General features: G+C 41.2%; 1 protein-coding gene across 4 annotated transcripts in view; it reads right to left on the bottom strand.

Annotated features, from left to right (window-relative positions):
- Window positions 1-6,922: 6,922 nt before the first annotated feature.
- igsf9b (immunoglobulin superfamily, member 9b) overlaps window positions 6,923-24,318 on the bottom strand; it is a 63,573-nt gene continuing 46,177 nt past the window's right edge. For 2 of the 4 annotated variants that reach the window (XM_061906767.1, XM_061906768.1), the window contains 18 exons: window positions 23,848-23,999; window positions 23,513-23,630; window positions 22,022-22,163; window positions 20,502-20,647; window positions 20,296-20,438; window positions 18,111-18,251; window positions 17,932-18,048; window positions 17,713-17,863; window positions 16,407-16,518; window positions 16,159-16,334; window positions 15,851-16,089; window positions 14,111-14,195; window positions 13,841-14,011; window positions 12,080-12,116; window positions 8,640-11,903; window positions 8,333-8,502; window positions 8,014-8,198; window positions 6,923-7,850 (listed from right to left, as the gene is read on the bottom strand). In XM_061906767.1, the coding sequence (XP_061762751.1) occupies window positions 8,026-8,198; window positions 8,333-8,502; window positions 8,640-11,903; window positions 12,080-12,116; window positions 13,841-14,011; window positions 14,111-14,195; window positions 15,851-16,089; window positions 16,159-16,334; window positions 16,407-16,518; window positions 17,713-17,863; window positions 17,932-18,048; window positions 18,111-18,251; window positions 20,296-20,438; window positions 20,502-20,647; window positions 22,022-22,163; window positions 23,513-23,630; window positions 23,848-23,999 (5,537 nt within the window). In that variant the 3' untranslated portion in view covers window positions 6,923-7,850; window positions 8,014-8,025. Of the gene's footprint in view, window positions 7,851-8,013; window positions 8,199-8,332; window positions 8,503-8,639; window positions 11,904-12,079; window positions 12,117-13,840; window positions 14,012-14,110; window positions 14,196-15,850; window positions 16,090-16,158; window positions 16,335-16,406; window positions 16,519-17,712; window positions 17,864-17,931; window positions 18,049-18,110; window positions 18,252-20,295; window positions 20,439-20,501; window positions 20,648-22,021; window positions 22,164-23,512; window positions 23,631-23,847; window positions 24,000-24,318 lie in introns of those variants that run through there. The other 2 variants (XM_061906769.1, XM_061906773.1) reach the window with 2 other exon arrangements.

The following is a 24,318-nucleotide window of genomic DNA, read 5'->3' as shown; positions in this document are numbered from 1 at the left end:
CACAGATGCTGGCTTTTGAAATTTGTGCCTATAACAATCCGAATGGTTATTTTCCTCTTTGTTACGGAGAACACGACGTCCACAGTTTCCAAATATAATTTGAAATGTGGACTCGTCAGCCCACAGAACACCTTTCCGCTTTGCATCAGTCCATTTTAGATGGCCTCGGGCCCAGGGAAGCCGGCGGTGTTCCTGGGTGTTGTTGATAAATGGGTTTTGCTTTGCATAGTAGAGTTTTAACTTGCACTTACAGATGTAGCGACCAACTGTAGTTACTGACAGTGGTTTTATGAAGTGTTCTTGAGCCCATGTGGTGATATCCTTTAGCCATTGATGTCTGTTTTTGCTGCAGTACCACCTGAGGGATCAACGGTCCGTAATATCATCGCTTACGTGCAGTGATTTCTCCAGATTCTCTGAACCTTTTGATGATTTTACGGACCATAGATGGTAAAATCCCTAAATTCCTTGCAATAGCTCATTGAGAAATGTTGTTCTAAAACTCTTCGACAATTTGCTTACAAATTGGTGACCCTCACCCCATCCTTGTTTGTGAATTACTTAGCATTTCATGGAAGCTGCTTTTATACCCAATCATGGCACCCACCTGTTCTCAATTAGCCTGCACACCTGTGGGATGTTCCATATAAGTGTTTGATGAGCATTCCTCAACTTTATCAGTGTTTATTGCCACCTTTCCCAACTTCTTAGTCACGTGTTGCTGGCATCAAGTTCTAAAGTTAATGATTATTTGCAAAAAAAAAAAAAAATGTTTCTAGGTTTGAACATCAAATATGTTGTCTTTGTAGCATATTCAACTGAATATGGGTTGAAAATGATTTGCAAATCATTGTATTCCGTTTATATTTACATCTCACACAATTTCCCAACTCATATGGAAACGGAGTTTGTATATACAGTATATATATTAGGGGTGTGGGAAAAAAATCGATTTGAATTGAGATTGCCATTTTCACGTTGTACGTGATAATAATAATAACTTAGATTTATATCGCGCTTTTCTAAACACTCAAAGCGCTCACAGAGAAGTGGGAACCCATCATTCATTCACACCTGGTGGTGGTAAGCTACATCAGTAGCCACAGCTGCCCTGGGGTAGACTGACGGAAGCGTGGCTGCCAGTTTGCGCCCACGGCCCCTCCGACCACCACCAATCATTCATTCACCAGTGTGAGCGGCACCGGGGGCAAAGGGTGAAGTGTCCTGCCAAGGACACAACGCCAGCGATTTTTGGGATTTCAATAGGTGGGAAGCGAACCTGCAACCCTCAGGTTTCTGGCCGGCCGCTCTACCCACTATGTAATGCCACCAATGATCTATTGCTGACGATGGATTCTGATGCGTCATCTATGTTGCTGCTCCTCGATCTTAGCGCTGCTTTCGATACCGTCGATCATAATATTTTATTAGAGCGTATCAAAACACGAATTGGTATGTCAGACTTAGCCCTGTCTTGGTTTAACTCCTATCTTACTGACAGGATGCAGTGCATCTCCCATAACAACGTGACCTCGGACTATGTTAAGGTAACGTGTGGAGTTCCCCAGGGTTCGGTCCTTGGCCCTGCACTCTTCAGCATCTACATGCTGCCGCTAGGTGACATCATACGCAAATACGTTGTTAGCTTTCACTGTTATGCTGATGACACCCAACTCTACATGCCCCTAAAGCTGACCAACACGCCGGATTGTAGTCAGCTGGAGGCGTGTCTTAATGAAATTAAACAATGGATGTGCGCTAACTAATATATACACACAAAAATATACTGTATATACATATATACATACATATACACACATATATATATATATATATATATATATATATATATATATATATATATATATATATATATATCGATTCAACGCGATTCTCGATTCAAAAACTCAATTTTTCCTCAAAACGATTCTGTATTCATTCAATACATAGGATTTCAGCAGGATCTATCCCAGTCTGCTGACATGCTAGCAGAGTAGTAGATTTTTTATAAAATGCTTTTATAATTGTGAAGGACAATGTTTTATCAACTGATTGCAATAATGTAAATTTGTTTTAACTATTAAATGAACCAAAAATATGACTTATTTTATCTTTGTGAAAACATTGGACACAGTGTGTTGTCAAGCTCATGAGATGCGATGCAAGTGTAAACCACTGTGACACTATTGTTCTTTTTTATTTTTTTATATAAATGTCTCATGATAATGTAAATGGAGATTTTTAATCACTGCTATGCTGAAATTATAACTAATATTGATACTGTTGTTGATAATATTCATTTTTGTTTCACTACTTTTGGTTTGTTCTGTGTCGTGTTTGTGTCTCCTCTCAATTGCTCTGTTTATTGCAGTTCTGAGTGTTGCTGGGTCAGGTTTGGTTTTGGAATTGGATTGCATTGTTATGGTATTGCTGTGTAGTGGTTTGTTGGATTTAAAAAAAAAAGAGAATCGATTCTGAATCGCACGTGAAAATCGCGATTCGTATTCGAATCGATTCTTTCCCACATCCCTAATATATATATATATATATATATATCCATCCATCCATTTTCTACCGCTTATTCCCTTGTGGGGTGGCGGGGGGCGCTGGCGCCTATCTCAGCTACAATCGGGCGGAAGGCGGGGTACACCCTGGACAAGTCGCCACCTCATCGCAGGGCCAACACAGATAGACAGACAACATTCACACTCACATTCACACACTAGGGCCAATTTAGTGTTGCCAATCAACCTATCCCCAGGTGCATGTCTTTGGAAGTGGGAGGAAGCCGGAGTACCCGGAGGGAACCCACGCATTCACGGGGAGAACATGCAAACTCCACACAGAAAGATCCTGAGCCTGGATTTGAACCCAGGACTGCAGGACCTTTGTATTGTGAGGCAGACGCACTAACCCCTCTTCCACCGTGAAGCCCTATATATATATATATATATATATATATATATATATATATATATATATATATATATATATATATATATATATATATATATATATATGTATATATATATATATATATATGTATATATATATATATATATATATATATATATATATATGTATATGTATATATATATATGTATACATGTGGAGTTATTTACTTAACACAAAAAGGGGAAATAACTGAAAAAATGTTTTATATTCTAGTTTCTTCAAAACAGCCACCCTTTGCTCTAAATACTGCTTTGCACACTTTTGGCATTCTCTTGATGAGCGTCAACAGGTAGTCACCTAAAATAGTTTTCACTTCACAGGTGTGCCTTATCAGGGTTGATTGGTGCCCTTCTAACTTGCTTTGGTGCCATAGAATATGAGCCCTCCTTTAAAGGCAACACTTGCCTTGACCATAAAAACATAAAATTCAAGGCCTGTATATTTATATCGCAGAATCTTATTATTATACATAAATATTCTTCCGGCTTCTTAAGAGCCTTATTATTTAAATTCAAGTGTTTAAATGAGTTCATACTGTGCACTTCCATTTTAATTTCAGACAGCAATGGGTTTTATACAAGTTTAGATTGGTGTTATGTTGTTTCCTATTGGGGAAAGACATTCATGCATCTTGTATTAATCCAAGAATTTAAGCTATCTAGCGAGCTAGCGTCTGAAGTACAGCCCGGCCACTATTTGCAGCCCATAAGTAACTTTCAAACAGCCTGCGGCACAAATCGTTAGCATTCCAATGATAGCACACAAGCTTTTTTGCTAATTTTGCAGGGTACACACCTCAGCGTCAACTATTCTTTTACTTGACGAATGGTACCTGTTAGCATGCTGGTGTTTGTATACTAGCTTTTGTAAGCTAACTTTGTAGTTATTTTTTATTTTTTTAAAGGTTTATTTATAAATTTCAACAATTACAAACAATAAGTCAAACAACAACAACAACAACAAATGCAAAGCTCTCAATTTACCGGTCGATCTACGTTCCCATCCTCACCTATGGTCATGAGATTTGGGTCATGACCGAAAGGAAAAGATCACGGGTACAAGCGGCCGAAATGAGTTTCCTCCGCTGGGTGGCGGGGCTCTCCCTTAGAGATAGGGTGAGAAGCTCTGCCATCCGGGAGGAACTCAAAGTAAAGCCGCTGCTCCTTCACATCGAGAGGAGCCAGATGAGGTGGTTCGGGCATCTGGTCAGGATGCCACCCGAACGCCTCCCTAGGGAGGTGTTTAGGGCACGTCCAACCGGTAGGAGGCCACGGGGAAGACCCAGGACACGTTGGGAAGACTATGTCTCCCGGCTGGCCTGGGAACGCCTCGGGATCCCCCGGGAAGAGCTAGACGAAGTGGCTGGGGAGAGGGAAGTCTGGGTTTCCCTGCTTAGGCTGTTGCCCCCGCGACCCGACCTCGGATAAGCGGAAGATGATGGATGGATGGATGGACGGAAGTCAAACAACAATATAACACATTATAAAACATTATGAAAACAGTACAAAACAGCGCCAGGGGGTTGTAAGTTCAAAATAATAAAAATAGAATACAAAAAAATATATATATATAATAAACAAAATGCAAAGCCGTAGGCTTATTCAGATTCATCAAACAACTTAAATTTGGAACACAGCATCATCGTTTTCACAGCTTTTTTGTTGCTAGAGGTAGAGAGCGTTTTAATGTAAAGTTCCAGATCTTTTTTAAAGGCACAAAAGATAGGACGGGTATCTTTGTAGGTATTGTCACGCCAAATTTCTTCTCCCTACAAACCCCCCCACCCCCAATTTACTTCCGGGGTCATGATTAATACAGACGTTTTGTTAACGCTATATTATAAAAATATAACGCTATATTATAAAAATATAACGCTATATTATAAAAATACAGACATTTTGTTAACGCTATATTATACAAAATTTTAAAAAACAATTTACAAACACAAGCTATGGGATGACATAAGTGGAAATGTGACCCCGGAAGTAAATGTGTCATCCCATAGCTTGTGTTTGTAAATTGTTTTTTAAATCCTTTTTTTTTTCTTTTTCTTTGTCATGAAAAAGGGAAGTTTTTGTCATGGAAAAAGAGGGTTTTTGTGGTTGGTGCACTAATTGTAAGTGTATATTGTGTTTTTTATGTTGATTTAATAAAAAAAAATAAAAAAATTAAAAAATTAAAAAAAATGTATTCTTTTTTTTAAAAATAAAAATGAATAAAAAATCATTCTGCGGTCCGGTGGTTGGGGACCACTGCTCTACAGGATTACTGCAGGAGTCTCAAACTATGTGATACTGGGGCTCCATCTAGTGGTACGCCAAAGATTTGATTCATTATTTAAGTAAAGTGTTTTATTTTCCTGCGATGAGCGAGCGACTTGTCCAGGGTTTACCCCGCCTTCCCCCCAATTGCAGCTGAGATAGGCTCCAGCACCCCCTGAGACCCCAAAAGGGACAAGCGGTAGAAAATGAATGATTGTTTTATTTTCCTATATTCGATAGATGACTTCAGGGGCTGTTTAAAATTAATCAAATTGATGTGTTGTGGTGTCTGCTGATTTTTTTACTGACATCTTTTCATGGAAGTGAATAGAATAAAATAGAAAGTACTTTATTGATCCCTGGGGGGAATTCAGCACCACAGTTTGCTCACAATAGACAATAATAATAATAAATAATATATAACATATATTATATACATAATATATGAATATATAAATATATTCTACATTTAAGTGCAGTCAAGGAACATATGCATTATACAGTCTGATGGCTGTCGGTATGAAGGACCACCTGTGTCGTTCCGTGTTGCATTTAGGGAGTCTGAGCCTTCCACTGAACGTGCTCGTTCTCTCCGCAAGGTCCGAGTGTGGTGGGGGGGAGGTGTTGTCCATAATAGCTAGGAGTTTTGCTAGACTTCTCCTCTCTGACACCACCGCCAGAGTCCAGCTCCACTCCCACCACGTTACTGGCCTTCTCTACCAACTTGTCCAGTCTGTTTGTATCCCTCACTCTAAGCCCGTTCATATAGGAAATATTATGATATATCTCCTGTGTAAAAAATAACTGAAAAAAGTGGGTTTTGTTGAAGTTCGCACAGCAGGACTGCTTCTAAGATGCCCAGAAAAATCACAAGACATAGGCTCATGATGATACGAATGTGCCGTAAATGAGTGTTTCCATGGTGGAATTCCCGTAGTACACGCACAAACCTCATTTAAATAGGGTGGTGTACATGCAACATACCCACTAACGGTACATATAATTTTATAGTTTACACACGGTGTTCAGCGTGTGGTATTTAGATCTTAGCACAGTTGAGCTTTTCAATCTGGCCCGCCGGACATTCCCAAATAATTTTTTTAGATCCTGTGTTTCTCTGAAACCAAATGTGATCAACGTGTTTCTGACTCAGAGATAGAAATAGAAAATGTTTCGGTTATCAGAAAGGACAGGAATAAACATGGTGGGGGCGTGTGTATGTACAGTATATTCACCAGGATATAAAATACATAACTCGCACTGATCTTAACCACAATGACCTTGAATCTGTGTGAGTGGAAATCAAATTTAAAAACGCTAAGCCGGTACTGATAGGGACTGTTTACAGACACCCTAATAAGAGTGATTTTTATGGGGCTCTGGAGGAGTGCTTGGCTGGGGCAGACAACGTGGAGAAAATTATAACTGGAGATCTGAACACAGTGAGTTTTCCTTGCCCTTATGTGGGTTCTTCTGAGGATGTCGTAGTCGTAGTGGTTTGTACAGTCCTTTGAGACTTTTGTGATTTAGGCCTATATAAATAAATATTGATTGATTGATGATTCAACGCAGAGATGCGCCTGTCTTCAGATCCTACAGCAAGTTTTGTAATCTACATGGTCTTTCCCAACTAATAACACTACTCACAAGGGTGTGTTTGGACACCTCCGTCTTACATTAAATACAAACAAACAATAACTGCATTTTTCTGGAATAAAACAATTTATTCATTACAAATGTACAAGACCACCAGATATAAAACTTTTGCTTTTGTACAAAACTTCCAGATCATTCGGTAGAAATGTACACTGCCACCACGTGTGACAACTTCCTGGGAGTAAAAATAGTACTTGTCGAAGTACAACAGCTGGTCATGTGACATACCATCATCAGTAAATAACAACATAATTCATAAAAGACTGAACCACTCACAGTGTTGTCTTCACATCTGTGAATTGTAAACATATTGCATATTAGACCTCACAAAACGTACGTGAGCAAACGATAGGTTAAAAATAAAAAAGTACATACTTTTAGCTTGTTTACGAAATCCTGCTGGTCAATCAAGTAGAATTTTGAAAATACAAAGGATAAAAATAAGGCATGTGTTTTCTTTGAACAATCATAGCTGACCATTTAGACAGTAATTTAAACACATTTCTTTAGGCAAACAGTAGGGGATTATGGCAAATAAAACATTGTTCTAATTAGAAAACTAATCAAAAGCCCTGAGGTTGTGGCCCTAAAGGGATAAGAACAATATTTATATTAGAATGCAAGTAGGGAAATGTTAGGAAAAAAAGAATTGTACCACATTTCAATTTCAGAACAAAATAATTGTCATAAGCATTCTTTTTTTTTGTCGTAAAAATAATTATTACCATGAAAATGAACACCTTTACTCTGTTGTTAGCTGAAGTAGTTTGTTCCGAGGAGTGCCTGTGTCAGATTGTCAACATAAAAACAACACAGATGCACAAAAAATAAATAATCCCTTCTCAGCATCATAATCCAAAATACAGAGATGGCCAACGGATGACAAATGTGAGCAAACCGCTGGGATTATCAGATGTAACAGATGATGGATGCTACTTCCCGCATGTCAAAGGTCACAGTAGTCTGCCGGGGGCACACCTGTGGAGAGAAAGAGTATTGCAGTATTAAAGAATACATGGAAAGAGTAGCAGCTTTGTCAAAACGTTGGCATGCAAGCACAAATTCACAGCATGTGGAAGGAAACAGTGACAAGAGGAAAGTAGGTGAGCCAAGACGGGAGGCGGGCAGGAGAGTGACGGACCGAGTTTAGCTTCTACAGCAGAGCCGAGTTGCCGTCGGAGTCCGAATCGTTGTCACGGGAACACATGGAGTCCTGAGCCTGTCTGTACTGTTTGTACTCCTGCCGGAGAGCGTGGAAGCGCGCCTCGCTAAGGGAGTGGCTGCGAGTTGGGTTGGAGACCGGTGGGCGGGCGGAGGGAGACGGGCCTGGGGGAGGGCATGGCGGAGAGGAAATGCATGGGACAAGCTCACAATAATCGGGACGAGCACATGCAGCACCGTCACGTCCAATGGCACAATGACACATGCAACATCAAGATGGGTGCAGACACAATACCAACCTTTCTGGGTTTGGTCCTGGAGGCCAGCGGGTTGATCGCGCACAAGCCCCTCTCCGCCTGTCCAAAAATCTGCTTTTGAGCGATCCAACCTCAAGGCCTCCAGGACTTCCATGTCCACACACGCTTCTCCAGAGTCCCACTCATAACTCTCATCTACTGACGTGTTCCTTCTAGTGGGATAGAACAAAATGGTCAGGAACAATACGAAAGATAAAAACCACAGTGTTACTTTGGCAAGATGAATAAATCCCTCCACCGAGAGTACAGTCCTGTTTGTCGTCTATTTCCTGGTGAGGCAATAGTTCACCTTTTCAATCTCCTCCCAGGTAGATCCAGCTCCGCTCTGTGCCGCTCGCTCTCCTCCGTGGTTTCAGGGGAGCTGAGCAGCGTGGGAGTGATGGACAGCGACTGGCGAAAGAGACCAGCACTACCCCTCCCACTGCTCTGACTGGCGTAGCTGGCCCTCCCGCCCTCTCTGACCTCCCGAGGGTCTGTTTCACCCCCCCTCCCCATGGGTCTGTCTACCGGTCGGTAGTTGTCCCCTTCCCTCTGAGGAAAAGGCATGCAGTAGGGTGAGGGCCAGCTGATGCCTCTGGGCAGGTAGGACCTCGGGGGGCCTCTCCTGGGATCCATCTGCCTCATGTCTTCTGTGGGTCTGTGTCCTGGCCACATTTGATGATGGGGGGGAACGGATGCGGGCATGGGGACATATCTATACTGAGCAGACCTTAGTGTGTCTGGGTACGAGGGGGACCACCGTGAAGAATCAGGGAAAACGGTAGCCTGCCTTCGTGGATTGCAGGGCTCCGACATTGGGGACAGTGATCTCTCTCTGGGTGGGTACATTACAGGGGTGAGGTAGGAGGGACTAGATCTTTGCCCACATTGGGATCTCTCTAAGCTGCTCATGCTGGGACGTCTGAAAGGGACATACTCCCTCCACGAAGGACCTGGCCTGAGAAAAGAAGACGAAGGAGCATGACCTAAACTGTAAGATTTCACCCTGACATCAGGATTTGGGAACTCGTCCCAGTAACATCTCTCAGAGATGTATGTTCTCGGGCTCTCAAAGTGCTCCCATTTTTGGGAGCCGAAGCTAATAGATTTCTTAAGGAAAGGTCTGGGTGGTCCCATACTTGAGAGGGTTCGACAAGGGCCAACGCTGAAGGATTTTTTAAGAAACGGTACGGGAGCTTGATTTATTCGCGATGCAATGTTATTGGTCCTGTTGCCTTGAGAACCTTGTCTTTGTGGTTGCTCTGATAAAGATTCACTACTGTCTCCAAAGCTCTGAGACTGTTTTGACACTATATCGACCATACCTTTAGCGGCACTGAGCAAAGTATGAGTTGGCCTAGAACCTAGTCTTGAATCAGTGCCTTTAGTCTCAGCTCTAATCTGCGTTTTCTCGTTGTACAGCTGCTTGCTAGTTTTTTCTGGAGCTGGCGATGGTGATTTGATGCTGTCTGTAAACCTTACACAAAGTAAAGACTCACTTTTGTTGTAATGCCTAGAGCCATGTTTATCTCTAGAAAGTGAAGGTTCAAAACAAGCCTTCCGTTTATTTGATTCACCTTTTTCTTGGACATGAACCTCCCAGTTTTTAGGGACTACATCCGGCTTAGCCACCTTGGATTCTCCAGATTTTCGTTCCAAACTTTGTACGGCAGTGTCAGCCACTTCCGTTGGTTCGAGAGGCTCATCAACGCTCATCTCAATAAAACCCGGAAGGCTCAGATATTCCAGAATTGCACTTGTCTGAAGTGATGACATTTGAGGTGATGCGACAGGCTTGGTCTTGAAAGACCCTGACATTCTCGGGACAGAACATTTGGACTGGTCCCTTCCAGCTTCTTCTACCAGAGTCAACATCGACACAGGGCTGGGACTATCAGAGAAAAGACATTTGTCACTCCTCCTGGACCGTGCTCGGACATTTTCTCTTTCTAATCCTAAACTTTGGCGGTCATCACAGCCTTCCCTGTCTTTGGCCTTTGACTTTGTGTGATGTTCATCGGGTAAGGTAGGGAAACCCAAGGGACTGGGACCCCTCGTGGTTGCGTATGATGTTGAAGGTTGAGCTAGACTTTCAGCCCCCTCACTGCAAACTAAAGGTCTTCTGGAAGCTGGATCCCAATTTTGTGTTCCATAAGCATAAGAACTTCTGGACCGGGAGGGAGCACCTCTGTCACTAATATTTTGCCTCAGGCATTTAGCCATAGGCTTTGTACAAATATCCGAATCTGTTTGAGGACTCAATGACCTGGCTCTGAGGGGTGTCTCTAGACAGCAAATTTTTTCAATGGTCACATCAGTGGAAGGCAGAGGCAGGGAAGTGTTCTCAGTGACTCGAGAATCAGCCAGTGAATCATCTCCAGTTCTTTCACAGGTATGAGAATGCTGTATCTTGGCCGACTCCCAGCTTCTCTTTACTGGAACCATGTTTGTGACCGATGTAACAGGGCTAATGTCCCACGGTATGTGAGACATAGGAAGTCGGTCCATGGGACTACTAGTGCTCCCAAAGTAGCACGCTCTTCTGTAGTCTGCTACGCGACTTGTGTGGCTTGAGGGCCTGGGCTTTTGACGGAGAGTAACAGCTTGTGGTTTCCATACAGGTTCGTCATCAGACTGGGATATGCTACAATGAGGGCTCTGTGAATGGGTAAATTGTACGTCTTCTCCTTGATCTTGGTTTTTGTGACTATTTGTATAGCGTTCTAGTTCCCGCTCCATTTTCTCCCTCTCCTTGGCTAGTTGTATGCATTTTTGGATGCTATCGTTTTCCAGTTCACTGTCAAGTTGGGTGACTTGTGTGCTATCGTCCGTCAAGTGACTGGTCATTGGTTGATAGCCTGAAGACTGTGCACTGTCTTCTTCTCTATCTAAAATATAGGTTTTCCTGGTCAAAACAGGGAATAAGTCCTCAGTGCGGGCCGGCATGCGATGCCTTCTAAGGGGATCGCTGGGCTTTTTCTCACTGTTGTCTGAATAGAAGCTTGCTCTTTCCAGTAGGTTCTCTGAGCCATGTTCATCATCAGAGTAAAAGCAGCCATGACGGGACAAGTTCCGAGCAATAGTCAGAACCCTTCCTGGGGAGGATGAAGGCCTGCTAAGTTCAGGTGCATCCACAGTAAGTGGAGATTTTTTTCTCTCGTCCTTATCAGAACTCAAGATGCTCGATTTTGGGGAGCCCCTGAATGAGGTCTGGTTGCTTCCGGAGCTACTTGCACCACCATTGCTGAGCAAGATGTCCTTCAAATTATTCTTATTAGAGGGACTAGAACCCTCTATCAGGGGTTGGATTATGAAACGTCCATCTGGGCCTCTGGAAATTGACTCCAAACCTGTTGGGGAGGGGGCCTGCGACCCCAGGTGGCTCTCAAAAAGAGCGTAATGTGGTGGCGGAGATGAGTTAGCCAAGAGTTGTTTGCGCTGGTCTTGGTATTCTCCTCGGCTGCCTTTATCAAAGGAGGAGCCATACTGGGAGGAGGACGTGGGGAAGAAAGGAAGTGGTGGACATAGCTTAAGCTTCAAGACACTGTCGGGGCTGCGAGGAGGAGATCGGGCTCTAAGGAAAAAAAAGATGAGACCATAACAATTTTAAAATTATTCAAGTCATTCAGCAAGTATATCAAATTCTCATTACATGTCAGAGAAAACTATTAGGACATTATTATAACTAAAAAATGGTGTACTATCTGTGTTAGTTCCAGTTGTTTTTTCAAGTAAACGATTTTCACTTACTCTGAAGATGGGCTCTTCTGGAAAGCAGATGGAAGATCTAAAATAAAAGCATAAATTAAAACACAAGACTTTTTGTCCATTCATATGACCAATGATGATTTTCGTCTCTACTGACTTTTAAATGTTGTTAGAATGTTAGATACTCATGTTAAACAATATCTACTTTATGCTGTAAGACTGTTATGGCGGCTGCCTGCAGCCCTGTGTGTTATTCATTCTCATATAATGCCCTACCACCTGCTCTAATGTCTGTAAGGCAAATACTCCTGTGTTTAATTGTCTTTACGACATTTTACACAGAACTTTTTTGACCAGATGGACCAGTACAAAATTGGACTGAACTCAGATGAAAAAAAAGGCGATATTACTATTATCTATCCATCCATCCATCCATTTTCTACCGCTTATTCCCTTTCGGGGTCGCGGGGGGCGCTGGCGCCTATCTCAGCTACAATCTAATCTTGGCATATGCACAATAACACTGATGTGTGACATGCAGAAAAATAAATAATGCGGAAAAACAGCTTTTTTATGCAGCTCTGTATCATACGGCGAATGAGCAAACGTACCTAATGTTGTGACCGGGGAAGTCAATATAATATTTATGAAGTTTATTTTCAATTGTGTCGGGAAAAAAATATATTAATATTTAAACAGTGTACATTATCAAAGGGTAAATTGAGATACTTTTGGAAAGGGTGGGGACTGCATTTGCAACCTGGGAATACCTTCACAAAAAAATCATTGTGCGGACATATGCAGAAAGTAGATTATAAACATGACTATGAAGCTAAATGTACAACAAAGTATATCCTATACATATTAGTTAAACCAGGGGTTCTTAACCTTTCTGACTTCAGGGCCAAACATTTTCACTAAAGAGGGGCTCAAATATTAACACTGAATTAGTAATCTTATTATTGATTTTAATCGTACACATTAATTACATATAACCTACTTACAGTTTAACAGTACAAACCTTGTCAAAGGATATGAAATCACGTGTCAATCACAACGATTATAATCAAGGCGTCAAGACTTTTTAAGCCACGCTGATTACCAAATTAAGTACTAATCAAATTTACTGCAAAAGAAGGGACTCATAAAAACTGCTAAAAAAATACTAACAGTTATGTAGTGCTAAAATAAATAAATTCTAACTATGAAGATATTAATAAATAAACTTAAATAAATTGTCAATACAATTTAAGTGCAAATGAAAACACAGGTTTTAGGTTAATTGAAGGCTAAACTGTCACTAGGTATGAATGTGAGTGTGAATGGTTGTCTATGTGATTGGCTGGCGACCAGTCCGACCTCTCATTTCATCCGACCTCTTGTTAGAAGTCAGCTGGGATAGGCTCCAGCTAACCCTCACCACTTAAGTTAAAATGTTTCCGCTTAAGAAACTTTTCTATGACTTTAGCTCCAGACTTTTTCTGCAGCTGAGATAGACTCCAGCCGCCCCCGCGACCCCGAGAGCGACAAGCGGTAGAAACTGAATGGCTGGAATTGTCATTACTGCCACAAGTGGTGGAAAACTTGTACTACAACTGAGTATCACCGCGGCCCATACAGGCCATAGCTGATAAACAAATATTTTTATGCGGCCCAACTATGGTTAAGAAACACTGATTTAGACCACCAGAAAGTGTTTTAAATGTAGGTTCAAATCATCATAGGTCTCCTTTAAAGGATTTTGTTGTATTCCACATCAAAGGCATTCATATTAGTAAGATATCTATAAATATGATATTTGACCTTTTCGTCTCTTCCTGCGCCGCCGTTCTCTCCAGTTACTCATATAGCAAGCCGTTACCAAGGAAAGCACAATGGCCATGAAAAGGAAGCACACCCCAGCGATTACACCTGCCAGCAGCGGCTCGGGGACACGCTCCAAGAAACTTGGGTGTAGAGGGTAAATCTCCATCCCTGTAAGCCCATCAGTCACATCGTCGTCATTAATATTTTTCAATACACAGTAAATCTGTGCAGACAATATTTTTTAAAACAAGAAAACCTGTCTGTCACCTGTGGTAGATATATTGACAAAATCACTTGGTTCACTGAACACTTTGTTGCTGCAGGACAACAGCCTCAGTTCATAACTGGAGTCCTGAAACACAGCAATGTGGAGTAAAACAAAACAATTCTTATACTTTTTTAGGAAAAATGTGCATGCATTGTAACCAGAGGTGGGTAGAGTAGCCAGAAATTGTACTTAAGTAAGAGTACTGTTACTTTCGAGATTTATTAGTCAAGTAAAAGTAAGGAGTAGTCACCCAAATATTTACTTGAGTAAAAGTAAAAAGTATGTTGTGAAAAAACTACTCAAGTACTGAGTAACTGATGAGTAACCTGATTACGGCAACAAATAATGCACAAATACATAAAAATAGCAATGAGCAAATTCAGAGCCAGGAATATCTCTTAAGCAACTAAAACCATTATATATATTAAATAATAGTACATTAAAATAAAATTTAAAAAATGGCACATTGAGCCACAATAACTTAACAGCATCATAGCCTCAGTAGGCATTCATTGATTTGATCGATTGATTAAAACTTGTATTAGTAGATTGTACAGTACAGTACAGTACAGTACATATTCCATACAATTGACCACTAAATGGTAACACCCCAAAACGTTTTTCAACGTTTATCAATTACTTAGTAAATGACCAAGTCGAGGTGATCTACCTCATATATACCTACACACACATATCATACACACACACACAAATCATATATATATATATATATATATATATATATATATATATATGCATACATACATTTATATATACAGTATATCATTTATATTTATTTATTTTGCCGTTTTTGTTCACATGTTGAAGGTGTTTTAATGAATATACAAGCATGTTTAACTTGTAGATTCCTATCTTTCATGAAGACAAGAATACAAATTGGTGTATTACCTGATTCTGATGACTTGCAATGATTGGACTCAGACGTTCACGTTTTCAAATGGAGGAGAAAAAAGTTCCTCTTTTCTGTTTAATACCACATGAAAGTCGTTGGTTTTGGGGATCGTATCTGTCCAGCTTCCATATTCGTTTTTAAACACTTTACAAGAAATACATTGGCGGCAAACTCCGTAGTTTGCTAGCTTGTTTGCGCTGGCTTTCGGAGACTCTTATTTTGTTAGCGCAGGCGCAATGGAGCGGCACTTTTATTGTGAAGACAGGAACTGTGCGATCAGTCTTTAGGCTTTTGACGGGAAGTACAGTTGAAATAAAAAGTGCCTTTTTTCCATTACACTTTTCATTGATTTATTGAAACTTTTATTATGAGATTGCACAGTACAGTACATATTCTGCACAATTGACCACTAAATGGTAACACCCCAATACGTTTTTAAACTTGTATAAATCGGGTCATGTAACCGCCTGGCTCTGTTTGATTGGTCCAACGTCACCAGTGACTGCATGTGATTGGTGAAACGCAGGCATGCGTAGATTCTACTTTGAAGCTGTCATTAACCAAAACAAACATTAATAGATCGATAAAAAAAAAAAGTAGCGAGTAGCGAGCTGAATGTAGATAAATGGAACGGAGTAAAAGTAGCGTTTCTTCTCTATAAATATACTCAAGTAAAAGTAAAAGTATGTTGCATAAAAACTACTCGTAAAAGTACAATTTATCCCAAAAGTTACTCAAGTAAATGTAACGGAGTAAATGTAGCGTCTTACTACCCACCTCTGATTGTAACCACAACTATGTATGTTTGATTTCAAACAAGCCTTACACGAAGCAGCCCTGGTACTAGGATTTCACTCTGATTGGCACTGATGTTGCTGCTGAGGGTGACCCACTGGCCCTGATTCCGGCGAGCCTGCAGCACATAACCTGTCAGCGGAGAGGAGGGAGCCTCAGGAGGTGACCACTGGAGGAGAACACCTCGTCTGGTGCGGTTGGCAGACAAGAAAACGGGGGGTTCCAGTATTGGTAGAGTGGTGATGACAGTTGGGGCTTCTGTTGGCAGAGCTAACAGGAAAACACAAAGTTAAGTCCATGCATTTCACAATAGAAAAGTGGCTCAATATATTCACAGACCTTCAGTTGTAACAGTAACAATTTCACTGAAAGGTCCAGAGCCGAGTTTATTCTGAGGTAGGACACTGAACTGATAACTAGTCCCAGCCAGAAGACCAGTAACCAGCAGGTAGTTCTTGGACGTGGGTACAGGTAACGATGCCCATTCATGTTTCCCTCTAGATGACTGCTTGACCCTAACATTAAAAAGCCATATATAAATGCATGGCAAGAGTTGACAAGGACGACACAATAATGTTGTTATTTACCACACAGTGAACCTCTGAGTGTATCCGCCATCAAATCCAGGCACCCAGGATACATTGGCCTGGTGCATGTCTGTGTTGACGGATACTGAAGACACAACATGAGGACTGGTGCCTGAAACAGACAAGTATTTCTGTGGGTTTAAATGCCAACTGAAATGAGATTTTCTTATTTAAACGGGGATAGCAGGTCCATTCTATGTGTCATACTTGATCATTTCGCGATATTGGCATATTTTTGCTGAAAGGATTTAGTAGACAACATCGACGATAAAGTTCGCAATTTTTGGTCGCTAATAAAAAATCCTTGCCTTTACCGGAAGTAACATACGATGTGCGCGTGACGTCACGGGTTGTAGGGCTCCTCACATCCTCACATTGTTTATAATCATAGCCAGCAGTAGCTAGAGCTATCCGAACCGAGAAAGCGACAATTTCCCCATTAATTTGAGCGAGGATGAAACATTTGTGGATGAGGACGTTTAAAATGAAGTACTAGAAAAAAAAAAAAAAAAGGCGACGGCAGGCGTGTTTCAGATGTAATTAGACACATTTACTAGGATAATTCTGGAATATCCCTTTTCTGCTTATTTTTTTGATAGTCTTTTGGTGAGATTGTAAAGTAATACCTGAAAGTCGGATGGCTGCGGTGAACGCCAGTGTCTCTCAGAGAAGCCAATGGAGGAGCCAAGATCACAGCTGCCTTTTTGACAGCTGCAGGAGGAAGTCGCGTAATCTACTGAAGTCTCCGGTAAGAGCAGACTTAATATCACAATTTTACCATCCAAAAACTTGCTGGTTGACATAGAAAAACATGTTCGCTTGACCGCTCCGTGTTAAAGCTTCACAACAAAGAAAGACTGGCTGTGTTTCGGTGCTAAAGGCAGCTGCAATCCACCGCTTTCCACCAACAGCATTATTCTTTATAGTCTCCATTATTAATTGAACAAATTGCAAAAGATTCAGCAACTCAGATGTCCAAATTACTGTGTAATTATGCGATGAAAAGAGACGACTTTTAGCCGTGTGTGGTGCTGGGCTAATATGTCCGCTACAACCCGAGACGTCACAAACACGCGTCATCATTCCGCGACGTTTTCAACAAGAAACTCTGCGGGAAATTTAAAATTTTTATTTAGTAAACTAAACCGGCCTTATTGGCATGTGTTGCAATGTTAAGATTTCATCATTGATATATAAATCAGACTGCGTGGTCGGTAGTTGTGGGTTTCAGTAGGCCTGTAACGAGTTGAATTATGAACATTTGCATGCTGATTGCTCCTGTTTTTTTGACAGCGACTCCACTTACCCAACACCATGACCACTGTGCCTGCACTGACAGTTGCTACACGGTTAGAGGCCAAGCATTCCCATCCTCCATGGTGGTCTTTACTGAGAGGTTGAAGCAGGAGGGAACCGTTACTCAACACGTAGTACTGAGAACGGGGAGTAGGGCCAATCTGGTAAAGAAGATGTATTTGGTTTGAAAAAAAGAACTATTTTCTTTTAATAAGCAAAAATTGTGCACCTTGCTCCATGTTATGTTGGGGGCAGGATCTGCACTGGCTTCACAGGGGATGATCAACTCTCTGCCCACCTCTTGAAGATACTCCGGCCGAGGAGGCATTAGGAATGTGGGTGGATCCTGGAATATAGAACCAGTCTTTGTCAAATTTTTTTTATCTGAGACTAAACAGAGTTCCGTACCTGCAGAAAGACCTGGGTGGGCTCAGACTGACCCATGGTCCCGTAGCTGTTATATGCAGTGCAAGTGTACATGCCCACCGCATTGTCATTTGCTGTTGCTATAAAAACTGAGCCCTCTGAGTTCACCATCCAACCTGGGAGCTAGAAAGAAGGAACATGATAAATGTCCACTGCAAAAGAGTAGTGGTGCTACATTACAGTGCATCTGCAAAGTATTCACAGCACTTCACTTTTTCCATATTTTGTTATGTAACAGCTTTATTCTGAAATGGAATAAATTCATTTTGTCCTCAAAATTCTTCAGACAAATCCTTATAATGACAATGTGAAAGTTTTTATTTTATTTTGCAAATTTATTAAAACTTCACGGTGGCAGAGGGGTTAGTGCGTCTGCCTCACAATACGAAGGTCCTGCAGTCCTGGGTTCAAATCCAGGCTCGGGATCTTTCTGTGTGGAGTTTGCATGTTCTCCCCGTGAATGCGTGGGTTCCCTCCGGATACTCCGGCTTCCTCCCACTTACAAAGACATGCACCTGGGGATAGGTTGATTGGCAACACTAAATTGGCCCTAGTGTGTGAATGTGAGTGTGAAAGTTGTCTGTCTATCTGTGTTGGCCCTGCGATGAGGTGGCGACTTGTCCAGGGTGTACCCCGCCTTCCGCCCGATTGTAGCTGAGATAGGCGCCAGCGCCCCCCGCGACCCCGAAAGGGAATAAGCGGTAGAAAATGGATGGATGGATGAAATTTATTAAAACTAAAAAAATCACATGCACACAATTATTCACAGCCTTTGCTCAATACTTTGTTGATGCACCTTTGGCAGCAATTACAGCCTCAAATATTTTGAAATACAATGCCACAAGCTTGGCACACCTATCTTTGGGTAGTTTGCCCATTCCTCTTTGCAGCACCTCTCAACCTTCATCAGATTGCATGGGAAGTGTTGGGTTTCATCAAGGATGTCTCTGTACATTGCTGCATCCATCTTAGTCTAGTCAGAGAGCTGACCAAGGCCGATGGTCACTCTGTCAGAGCTACAGCGTTCCTCTGATGAGAGAGGAGAACCTTCCAGAAGGACAACCATCTCTGAAGTAATCCACCGATCAGGTCTGTATAGGATAATGGCCAGGTGAAAGCCATTTTTTAGTAAAACGTTTGCCAACATGCACATGAAATACTCTCAGACCATGAGAAACAAAATTCCCTGGTTTGATGAGACAAAGATTGAACTCTTTGGGGTGAATGCCAGGCTTCATGTTTGTAGGAAACCAGGCACCGCTCTTCACCAGGCCAACACCAGCCCTATAGTGAAACATAGTGGTGGCAGCATCATGCTGTGGGCATGTTTTTCAGTGGCAGAGACACTGGGAGACTAGTCAGGATAAAGTTAAAGTTGAAGTACCAATGATTGTCACACACATACTAGATGTGGCGAAATTATTCTCTGCATTTGACCCATCACCCTTGATCACCCCCTGGGAGGTGAGGGGAGCAGTGAGCCCGGGAATCATTTATGGTGATTTAACCCCCAATTCCAAACCTTAATGCTGAGTGCCAAGCAGGGAGGTAATGGGTCCCATTTTTATAGTCTTTGGTATGACTCGGCCGATCTCAGGGCAGTAGGCCACTGAGTAGGTAGAGGGAAAACTAAATGCAGCAATGTACAGGGACATCCTGGATGAAAACCAACGCTTCCCATCCTATTTGGTGCTGAAAAGAGGAATGGGCAAAGAGGAAACGGGAGAAACAGCCCAAAAATAGCTGTGCCAAACTTGTGGCATTGTATTCAAAAATACTTGTGGCCATATTTGCTGCCTAAGGTGGATCAACAAAATATTGAGCAAAGGCTGTAAATATTTAGTTAAATGTGATTTTTCAAAAGATTTTTGTAGTTTTTACTAAATTAGCGAAATGAAAAAAAAATTAAAAAAATTAAAAGTTTCATATTGTCATTTTGTCATTAAAGCGAAAGGAAAGTAGATATCATGCTGTTGTGAATGCAGAGAGTCAACATCGCGGCATGGCCACAATTATTGCAATAACAAAACAAAACAACAAAAAATTTAAACATTTAAAATTTTAAAAGTAAGATTTTGAGGACACAATTATTGTTTTTGTAAAATAACAAAATGTGGAAAAAGTAGAGCACTGTAAATATTTTCCAGATGCACTGTACATAACTTACTTTGTCAAGATTCAAATTATTCCCATCTTTGGTCCAGTTCACATAGAGCACAGGAGGATCAGCCTGGACAGGACAAACAATGACACCCTCCATACCAGACGGCAAGTAGGTTTCTTTGAGCATTCGTCCAACTCGAGCAGGGTCTGCAGTGGGGAGGAGGAATTAGCTACTAACAGAACGCAACATGGAGTGCTCTCTTTCCTTACGTTTCACTTTGAGGTGTGCTGAGGCTGAGGGTGGGGACAATATCCCATTGGTTGGGACGCAAGTGTAGTTGCCAGCATCTTCTGGGATTAGATTAGGGATCAGAAGGGTTCCATCCACCAAAACCTTCACTCTGGACTTTAGAGATCTGAAGTCAAACATGAGAAGAGGTGATTTAATTGACGGAGGAAAAACTGTATGGTCACAAATGTTAATTGATATATAACAAGAAATAATTAGAACACATTTTGTCAAATGTGCTGTTTTGTATCTACTATGCTTGGCAAGAATGGCAGTGATCGGACAACGTCTGGACCATGCCATCGAATCGGTGAGGGGGAAAAAATACTGTATATAAATGTACGTAAAATTAATCAATTTTCTACCGCTTATTCCCTTTGGGGCCGCGGGGGGCACTGGTGCCTATCTCAGCTACAATCAGGTGGAAGGTGGCGCACACCCTGGACAAGTCGCCACCTCATCGCAGGGCCACGTTAAAATCAATTGTAAAGATTTTTTTTAATTAGCGTTTCACTATCCAATTCAGCCACAATAGAGTTGAATATTTTAACATGTGTTTTAAGTTAAGTAAAGTACCACTGATAGTCACACACACACTAGGTGTGGTGAAATTACTCTCCATTTGATCCATCTCCTTGTTCCACCCCCTGGGAGGTGAGGGGAGCAGTGAGCAGCAGCAGTGGCCGCGCTCGGTAATAATTTTGGTGATTTAACCCATTCCAACCCTTGATGCTGAGTGCCAAGCAGGGTGGTAATGGGTCCCATTTTTATAGTCTTTGGTGTGACACGGCTGGGGATTGAACTCACGACCCATCAATCTCAGGGCGGGCACTGTAACCACAAGGCCACTTTTGTGGTGATTCTAACTTTGACCACAGCGTTGTTGCTATGTAGAGTGGCCCTTTCCATCATTTTCAACAGACTGCATTACAAAATAACCAACCTCCACATATAGGTTAATTATTGGGGCCATATGAATACCTTCCCTACGGTACAGGACTGTCTCAGAAAATTGGAATATTGTGATAAAGTCCTTTATTTTCTAAACATGAAAATGGCATACACTCTGGCTTCATTACACATCAACTGAAATATTGCAAGCCTTTTATTATTTTGATATTGCTGATTATGGCATACGACTTAAGAAAACTCAAAAATCCTATCTCAAAAAATTAGAATATTTCCTCAGACCAAGTAAAAAAGCTGTATGCCATAATCAGCAATATTAAAATAAAAAAAGGCTTGCAATATTTTCAGTTGATGTGAAATTTTCATGTTTTCAGTTGCATTACAGAAAATAAAAGACTTTATCACAATATTCAAATTTTCTGAGACAGTCCTGTATGTGTCTTATCAAATGTATTAGTTAAAAAAAGGCACGAAAGTCCTAAACTTAAACAATCAATGGCAGCCTTGTGTCTATAAATTTATGAATATACTACATTTGACACAAAGTACACATGTAATGAACACTATGGATGGTAATATTCGGAAGACTCACTCAATATGGTAAACATTCTGCCCTTGTTTCATCCATTCATATGTGAGGTTGGAAGGGTAAGCGTCAGCCTGGCACTGCAGAACTGCATCCTGGGACATGTTGAGAGTGGTGTCTTCTGGTGAGATGATGATGATTGGCGGTCCTTCATAGGCAAAGCGAAAGGAAACTTGATATCATGCTTTTGTGAATGCAGAGCGTCAACATCGCGGCATGGCCACAAATATTGCAATAGCAAAAAAAAACTGCAGGGGTCACTATAGACCATGAGTGTCAAACAGGCTGCAACATCACTGCCAATAATAATGTAGACCTTTAAAGGCTTACTGAAATGAGATGTTCCTATTTAAACGGGGATAGCAGGTCCATTCTATGTGTCATACTTGATCATTTCGCGATATTGCCATATTTTTGCTGAAAGGATTTAGTAGAGAACATCGACGATAAAGTTCGCAACTTTTGGTGCTGATAAAAAAGCCTTGCCTTTCCCGGAAGTCGCAGACGATGACGTCACAATGGTGAGGGCTCCACACATCCTCAAATTGTTTATAATGTAAGCCACCAGCAGCAAGAGCTATTTGGACCGAGAAAATTATAATTTTCCCATTAATTTGAGCGAGGAAGAAAGATTTGTGTATGATGATATTGATAGCGAAGGACTAGAAAAAAATAAAAATAAATAATAAAATCAAATAAAAAGCGACGGCTCTGGGCGGCGGCAGTGTGAGCGTTTCAGATGTAATTAGACACATTTACTAGGATAATTCCGGAAGATCCCTTATCTGCTTATTGTTTTAATAGTGTTTTACTGAGATTCTGAAGACATACCTGTCAGAGAGAAGCCGAGGAGCCAAGCTCACAGCTGCCATTTAAAACAGCTACTGCAGGAGGACGAATAATCCAATGATGTCTCAGGGAAGATATATATCACAATTTTCCCATCCAAAAACATGCTGGTTGACGTAGAGAAACATGTTCGCTTGACCGCTCTGTGTGAAAAACAAAGAAACACCGGCTGTGTCCTGGTGCTAAAGACAGCTGCAATACACCGCTTTCCACCAACTGCATTGTTCTTTATAGTCTCCATTATTAATTGAACAAATTGCAAAAGATTCAGCAACACAGATGTCCAGAATACTGTTTAATTGCGCGATGAAAAGAGACGACTTTTAGCCGCCAGTAGTGCGCTGCGCTAATATTTCCTGACAGTCCGTGACATCACGCGCACGCGTCATCATTCCGCGACGTTTTCAACAAGAATCTTCGCGGGAAATTTAAAATTGCAATTTAGTCAATTAAACCGGCCGTATTGGCATGTGTTGCAATGCTAATATTTCATCATTGATATATAAACTATCAGACTGTGTGGTCGGTAGTAGTGGGTTTCAGTAGGCCTTTAAGTCTGACTTATTTCAAGTTCACCTATGCAACGGATAAACGTTTCGGTGTTACTTCACAAACAATGTGTCTCTCTTGCTATTCCTCAGCACTCACCTTTGACCTGCAGCTGGGTTGTGTGTGTCAGGTTGCCCTCTGAATTGGAAACGTGACATTTGTACACTCCTGAGATGTTTCTTGTGACTGAGGCCAACGACAAGCTACCATTGTAGACCTTAAAATTGCCAAATGAGAAAGAAAGAGCACACATTTCAAAGATAGTCATTGTTTATCATCATTAGTACACTAGCCACAAATTTATTAATTTTAATTAATTAATTATGAAAGTTTTATTATTATTATAACTGTCTTTACAATTAGCTACTGATATCACAGATAATTGTTAAAGGTTTCATTAAGATTTGCAAATTCAATCAAGGCATCTTTCTCACTTTGATTTTTTCATGTTTCTCAATTGGGCTCTCGTCTTTGTGCCACACAACAGTTGGGCGAGGGTTTCCATGAGCTCCACAGCTGAGTGTCAGTGAGTCTCCAAGAAGAACCTCCACAAAAGTTGGTGGCCTCTTGATAAACACTGGTGGAGCTGAAACAAAGGCAGCACAGGTGAAATAGTTATTCTGTTTATTTCTACCGCACTTGTGGCTCAGACTAACAGACTCAATTTTTTCTTTCTATTGCATTACTGCCATCACTTGAACCATTCACTTAAAATGAATGTAACATCCGATTTTTTTGTCTATTTTTGGAATGACTTCACCTATTTATTCATTTATATGTAATATGACACATTCAAGCACTATTGTGTACGAGAATGAATACTGCAACGTAATACACCACAAGTAGGTATTTCATTCACTAAATGGACAATCAAATCAAATCTACTTTCACATTCACAGTTACAT

This window comes from Nerophis ophidion, linkage group LG07 (genome assembly GCF_033978795.1).
Source record: "Nerophis ophidion isolate RoL-2023_Sa linkage group LG07, RoL_Noph_v1.0, whole genome shotgun sequence".
Lineage (NCBI taxonomy): Eukaryota > Metazoa > Chordata > Actinopteri > Syngnathiformes > Syngnathidae > Nerophis > Nerophis ophidion.
This window is presented reverse-complemented; position numbering and strand designations above follow the sequence as displayed.